The 7724-nt window shown below is 31.8% G+C and overlaps 1 protein-coding gene across 4 annotated transcripts in view; it reads right to left on the bottom strand.

Moving 5' to 3' along the window:
- Positions 1-568: 568 nt before the first annotated feature.
- Positions 569-7724, bottom strand: part of CHD1 (chromodomain helicase DNA binding protein 1) — a 73699-nt gene continuing 66543 nt past the window's right edge. For 2 of the 4 annotated variants that reach the window (XM_072736692.1, XM_072736693.1), the window contains exons 33-36: positions 6061-6157; positions 5074-5125; positions 4345-4555; positions 569-2539 (exon numbers count right to left, since the gene is read on the bottom strand). In XM_072736692.1, coding sequence (XP_072592793.1) covers positions 2194-2539; positions 4345-4555; positions 5074-5125; positions 6061-6157 — 706 coding nt within the window. In that variant the 3' untranslated portion in view covers positions 569-2193. The remainder of the gene's footprint in view (positions 2540-4344; positions 4556-5073; positions 5126-6060; positions 6158-7724) is intronic. The other 2 variants (XM_072736689.1, XM_072736691.1) reach the window with 1 other exon arrangement.

Here is a 7724-nt window from a genome sequence, read left to right as displayed (position 1 = left end):
CATTCAATTCAACTAATTAGGTGACTGAAATATTTAACTAAATGTTAAATCAGAGCCCATTCCATTGCCTCAAAATATGTAATACTGTTCTATGAAATCTGTACAATAGGATATAATACAAATATCCCAACTACAAAGTGATGATTAAAAATGCCAACCCTGATCTGTTTACTGTATTAATATAACTTCATTAAATATTATATTTTTTCATTAAATGCGATCTTCTACTAAATACGGGAAAAAGTGGAAAAGCTTAAAAATGTATACTGGCACTAAATTGTTTTTATCACTTTTATATTTATATAAATTAATGTTTAAAAACTGAGTTATTCTTCATATGTTATCTGATACGCCAGAAAAAAATAGATTATCATTCTTCATGGTAACTTAAAGAGGGATCAATACTTTAAAAAAAAAAAAAAAAAAAAGGAAGGAAAGCTTTGTTTTGTACACATAAGATTTTAGACCTAAATGGATAAAAGGAAAATATTTAAAAAATAAATCCATCTATGGATAAACTTCTGTAGACTGCTCCCACAGTTAATAAACAGGGACACATTTAAGAATATTACAGGCATATACCAATATATTTATATTTGTCAAAGTTAAGATTCAAATTTGTTACATCACAGCACACATCCAAAATGTATGCCAACATGATTCAAAAATCCGCACTGAATATAACAAAATAAAAATCTGTGAATAAATATAAGGCATTCTAAAATAAAATCTGCAGAAAACCAACAAGAGTCCAACAAAGATTTCTATGATCTAAATTTTACTTCATAGATTCATAAAGTCTTCAAAATAGATTTAGTTGTAGTGCCACACGTTAGCAATAATCAACTGCTTACCAAAATACCTTTTTCCTGGTAGCTAAATGTTACTACTAAAAACAAAACAAAACAAAACAAAAAACAAAAAAAAGTTAAGTGCTTAAGGGAATAAGAATGCAGCAGAAAATTACAGGAGCCCACATATCCTTTTTCTTAAATTTAATTTGTCATATATAAGGTTTTTATATACAATCAGTGTGCATTGTAACAGTTTATATTAAAAGTCAATCAAGTTTATCTAAAATGTTACCTGGCTGCATAGCACATTTGACATTATTGCCCACATGAAAAGGGAAAACAAATGGATTTACAATAACTTTTGGCCATTTTGGATTCTGTAAAGTGTTCATACACCTACCCTTTTAAACCAAATGCATCTGAAAAAAATGTTTCCAGAGCATGCAGTTTAGATTTTACATATTATCTCACCATTTTGTTACTACAAACACAATATTTACTAAAAAAGAAAAAAAAAAAAAGAAATAACATGTATCTAATAAAATAGTCAATATAAAAAAGAGGACTAATGGAATTAAGTGGCCCCTTTCCCCATTTTTTACATTCTAAACAATGATTCCATCAAGACAAATCATTAAAAAGTGTTATTACACTGATAAATTTTTTTAAATGATAAGAAGGCCTGAGTTGGTAGGGAAAGGAACAGTCAAAAAAAGCCTGAGAAGGGAAAGGAAGTAAGGAAAGCTCATTTAATCCATTTACAATAATTTACAGCCATTTTTATGTGTGTATGTATGTATGTGTGTGTAAAAAGGCATAATAATAGATCACAAACAGGAAATTCCTGGCTATTTTACAGATATAAGTACAGAATTTAAATATTCAAGCTTGTGATGAAAAGCGGCAAGGTGGTCGCAGTGTACAATGTAAACAAGTAGCTTTGGAAAGTGAACAAAGTCCTTGAGTGTTTTTTCTTTATTAAGAAAAGAACTCTCTTTCATTCCTTCCTGAAACATGATCACAGGTCAGAGTAAAGTTCATATACAAACATAATTTAAATGGAGGTCAGTCTAAAATCACTGACTTAAAAACAGTTTTATCCAGCCTATATGGAAGGGCAGTGTTGAGGTCCCTGTAATAGTAAACATTTTCCATTTCTTTAAAAAAGAAAAAAAAAAAAAGTACTACAGTATTTGTAGTACAGTGCAGCATAATCCTTAAATATAAAAATATTTTCTCTTCTGTTGGGATAATAGACCTTGCATCCTGGAAAGAAGTAACAATACTGCTACTGATAGAAGATCTGTTTATATCTTTCAAGTCATGTAAGGCAATTACTGTGTTGGTTTATGATATATGGCTAAAAGAAAAGTCCAGAAAGACAAAGTATCAGTTTTTGTTATGTTTTCCGACTACTCCAGGTATGCTCAGGTGTACTTTTGTGTTCAATTGAATGTTCAAATGGAGATCTGGAGCCATAAGGAGATCTCTGATCTAGTGGTGATCTGGGGCCACTACTGGAAGCTCTGTGGTCCATTTGCCAATCTGAGTGATACCTATAATCCCTGGAAGATTTATGGTGTGTATACTCAGAACTTGCCCGATGGTCTGAATGTAACCGATGATCTGAATGAGAACGATGATCAGAATGAGATCTATCCTTTATACTTCCTTCCAAATTTGACCTGTGATCTCTACTCCTGTGATCGTCCAGTTTTCTGTGTTTCTCTCTATCACTGTAATACCTAATAAAAGATAAATTAGAATTAAATTGATACTCCAAATTAATTGTTTCCAGATTAAAAAAAATTAAAAAATAAAACACAAAAATACTTTAAGGCATCCTTTTAATTGTGTATTAAGCTCTGTGTTTTACTATAAAAACTTCCTAAGTGAGCTTCAGTCATTGGACCTATCTCTGCATGCCTCTCTGGAAAAATCATTCAACTCACAAAATTAAAGTGAACCATACAGAATACCCCAGACAGCATCTAAGTTTACACGCCCATTTTATTTTTTAATTATTTTTTAACTATTTAATACTTAATATTTATTTTTAATTAAAGCATAATTGACATACATTATCATACTAGTTTCAGGTATACAACATAGAGATTTGAAATTATACACATTATGAAATGCTCACCATGGTGAAGTGCAGTTACCATCTGTCATTATACAAAATTATTACAATACTGACTATATGACTAAACTATACTTTATATCCCCGTGACTTATATATCCGTATAACTGGAAGCCTGTACTTAATCCCCTATACCTATTTCACCTATCCCCCCCAACCCTCCAGACAACCATCAGTTTGTTCTCTGTATTTAGGAGTCTTGTTTGTATTTTGGTTTGTTCACGGTTTTATTTTAAGATTCCAGACACAGTGAAATCATATGGTATTTGTCTTTCTCTGCCTTATTTCACTTAGTTCACATGCCCATTTTTCAATTGGTTACTTTTTACTCTACATAACAATTACATTAATGCATCTTAATTATCTGGAAGTGGGGATTAAGATAATGGTCTAGAATATCCTTGCAATCAGAGCCTTTTATGAACCTCCAAACAGAAAGAAAAAAAAAAAAAAAAAAAAACTTCTAAAATGCAGTCTGTGAACTAATTTGCAGAAGAGAATTTTCACTAGTTGGGGAAAGGTCATTGTTATAAATTATATAAATTATGTTCTATAAGCCTGTAAAATTATAAATATTTATTACTACAAACAAGGCTTTTCATTTTGTGCCTTTTTCTAAGAGCCAATCTACAATTGACATAATTATAATGTGACAGTGCTTCCACTACAGAGAAGAAATTATTGCAGTGAGCACAACTAAAATGCAAAAAAGCAAAAAAAAAAAAAAAAAAAAAAAAAAAAATCTATTAATTTCTTTACCTCTGACCTTTTATTCTCAAGTTTTTTTCTTTTGCTTTCATAGTTATCATTAACTGATGAAAATATTCCTTTACCAAGTAAAATGTATTTTTTTGTTATTATATTCAGGTTGTTTACTATTCAAAGGCTTCAAAAAACAATAAACTGAGAAAACTTCCTGATTTCAGGACTTCCCAGATTGCTGTGATGAAGTTTAACCTCAATAAAGTGTCTTCACATCAGTTAATTTTTCCCCTTTGTGTTTTGTTTTAATGGAATGGAACATAGAACCCGCTCGCTGAATTTCAGTCATATTCCATTGAGCTTTTATTTGACTCTATTATTGTTGAAGAGTATTTGAGCCAATATTCTAAAACCAACCAACAGAAATGAATCCCTATGACTTACCAATTATAGAACTCCCTACATTTTCATCTCTCACTGTACTTTCATATTTATAATTAAAAAAATATTTTATAGAAATTCAGTTCTCAATATTAACAAAAAGTATTATGTATCAGTTTTTTTTATTTGTAAGCAAACATCTTTATTTCACTCAATATTTGCTATTATTACCTGAATACTGAATTGGATGAAAATGTCAAATATTATAAATTAAAAAAAAAAGTCACGAATAGGCAAACTTTCAGAACTAATTGTCCAGTTTACCTGCTTTCTTGCTTGTAATGATCCCAGTCACGATGATCTTTACCATTACTAAAAGAAGAATAGGGTCTTTTCCTAGAGTCACTCTTTTTGTAAGAATCTCCCTGATGCCGGTCTTTATGATGATCATGATACTGAGATAAGTGTCTATCAGATGAATAACTGTCCCTGCTACTATCATCGTGATTTGTATTCTCTTTTAATCTTTCCACATCTGTCAGATAAAGAATACAGCTTTTGTTAATGATGTTTAAAAAAAAAAAAAAAGAAAAGAAATACATGGTATACAAACTTTGCTGCTAGATTATAAGAACTCCTTTCTCAACTCCAGCAAAACAAAATCAGTTGTCCAACAAACAGACTTTAGAGATGGTCTATAAAAGCAGTAGAGTAAGGCCTACAAAGGGGTTACTGTATTCTGAAGTGTGAAAAAAAAAAACTAAAAAATATAAGGCCCACTCTTCTTAGACTATACTTTTGTGAGTCTTGCACCTACAGAATACATTATTCTAAATAATATTTTTAAAAATTACATTCATTTTAACAATTATTCTGTAAGTTCTAGAAACAAAAGGTTGATTTATGAAAGGTTAATTTAACAAGCTAATATAAAGGATTACTGTTTAAGATAACAGATTTGACTTAAAAATGTGAGTATATATTATGTAAAGCAAACCTGAAAGAAGAAAATAATTTTTAAATTTACTCTCTAAAACAAGTGGTAGCACTTACCTGGATTTCTAATCACTTGAGCATTCAAGTTGCTGTTCTGGTCATTATTTTGCTAAAATAAATACACATATGTAAGAATCTTTTAAGTGGCTTCAAATACCTTTATAAAATAAGATAAACAAAACATCCTAAAAAGAAATCATGATGCTGAAAGAAGTCCTCATATATTAGGATGTATAAATGTATCATTTGCAGACATCTTTTTTTAAAGCATAGACTATTTATCCCACAACTTTCTTAAAAATTTGACTTTGAAAGAATTCTAGACTTAGAGAAAAGCTGCAAAAATAATACCTAGAGTTTCCATATGTCTTTTACTCAGCTCCTCCTAATGTTAATACCTTATATAACACCACAGTATAATCGTAACTGAGTAACACTGGTACAGGACTATGAAGGGAACTAGAAACCACATTCAAATTTTACATTTTTCTACTAAGATCTTTTTTCAGCTCCAGAATCCAATCTGGTATTCCATATTACACTGAGTCTTTATGTTTTCTTAATGTCCTCCAATTTAGGACAGCTTTTTAGTTTTTTTCTTGTCTTCAATGACCTTAACACTTTTATAGAGTACTAGACAGCTATTTTGTAGAACTCTCAATTAAAGTTCGTCTGATATTTTTCTCAGGATCAAACTAAGGTTACGCACTTTTGTCAAGAATTCCATAGAAGTGATATAACCTTTCTTAGTGCTATATTATACTGAGGGTTCATGATATTAATCTTGGTCAAATGTTTAAGGTAGTTATTAAATATCTTGGAGGAGATACTCTGAGACTATCCCAGTATCTTGTTTTCTTGCCCACTAATTTTAGCTTCTTTCACAAGATCCTATGGGCAAAAAACTTTAATCGTGCTCTAACAGTGATTTTATAATTCCTTCAGTCCTTCTACATTTATTAAAGGAATTCTTCTATAAAGAAGAATATCTCTCAGTTTTAATAACAAATTAAAGGAAAAAATATGATGGATGCATTAATTTACCTGAGATTCCTGCCGTTTTTTAATAGCATGTTTATATAATTTATGTAATTTTCTTGCATCAAACTCTGTAAACTTAGATACAAAAATCCACAGGTTTCTAGGAGAAGAATAGGTAAATTAGTCTAGTGGAAGAATAGGTAAATATTTAAGCTTTTTCATGGAACCCTTAACCTCTAGATATAAACACAAACACACACACACACACACACACCACACACAGAGCCTTCTACAGAACAAAGTCTAGGAGATTATTTCTAGTATTTTTAAAAACTTTATATGGCTAAGACTCCAATCTATTTTTTTTTTAAGTAATCTCTACATGCAACATGGGGCTCAAACTCACAACCCTAAGGTCAAGAGTCACATGCTCCACTGACTGAGCCAGCCAGATGTCCTCATACGGTAAGATTCCAAGTGAAATTAAACATTAAGGGACGCAGGAGTAGTTCAGTGGTTGAGTGCCTGTCTTCAGGGCATGATCCCAGGTCTGGGATCAAATTCTGTATCAGGATCCCTGCAGGGAGCCTGCTTCTCCCCTCTGCCTGTGTCTCTGTCTCTCATGAATAAATAAAATCTTTAAAAACAAAAAACAAAAAAAAAAGAAATTAAACTTTAAGTTTTACTTTTCTTCCAAATCCCTTCATTTTATCATCTTTTAGAGTGAAAGGAGTAATCTATCCTAATTTGAAACCAAAAAAGATGTAAACTTACAAATCAGGAAGGGACTCCTAAGAAACAAGCTATGTTAGCAGTCTGACTAAAGATAGCATCAGATAATGTGGATTAAGTAGTTTAAGAAGGGTCCTAAAGAATTTGTTAAAAAAAGTAACTGTATGGGGGTGCCTGGTGGCTCAGTAGGTGAGTGCCTGCCTTCCATCTTATGCTCCGGTCATAATCCCAGAGTTCTGGGATTGAGTCCCACATTGGGCTCCCTGCTTAGTAGGGAGTCTGCTTTTCCCCCTGCTTGTGCTCTGTCAAATAAATTTAAAAAAAAAAAAGCAACTGCATGGAAGTTATCAACAGAGAAACTTTGAATCTGGTTCTTGAAAAATAAAAAGAGAATTCGGCTTTAACCATTTAAGCCACACACACACACACACACACACACACACACACACACACACACATAACTGAAATTTACTGTACCCCTGTTCTATGGTTCTGTGGTTTGGGGGTATAATAATTTGGTTTGAGAATAATTCTGTTTTACAGTATTTACGGAAAGCATTAAAACTCCAGTATATATATTCCAACTATAAATGAAAGATTAAGGCAGATAATATAGTACTTTAGGATTATTTCCTCTCCTTCCTCATAATTTATCTTTTTAAAAAAATATTTATTTCAGAGAGAGAGAGAGAGAGAGAGAGAGAGAGAGAGAGAACGCACATCTGAGAGCAAGAGAGCAAGAGAGCAAGCAGGGGAAGAGGCAGAAAGGAAGGGCTTGATCCTAGGACCCTGAGGTCACAACTTGAGCTGAAATCCAGTCAGATGCTTCCCGACTGAGTCACAAAGGTGCTCCTCCTATCTTATCCTTATCACCCAATTGAAAAATATGCAGTGCCTTATATACACTTTATAAAGGGTTTGCAGATGATTACTAGTAGGTTCAGAGATATTCTCTAACTGTTCAAGGTCACAAAGCCAGGAATTAGCCAAGATGG

The sequence above is a fragment of the Vulpes vulpes genome, chromosome 14 (genome assembly GCF_048418805.1).
Source record: "Vulpes vulpes isolate BD-2025 chromosome 14, VulVul3, whole genome shotgun sequence".
NCBI lineage: Eukaryota > Metazoa > Chordata > Mammalia > Carnivora > Canidae > Vulpes > Vulpes vulpes.
Note: the sequence above shows the minus strand (reverse complement) of the source record. Positions and strands in the feature narration are given on the sequence as shown.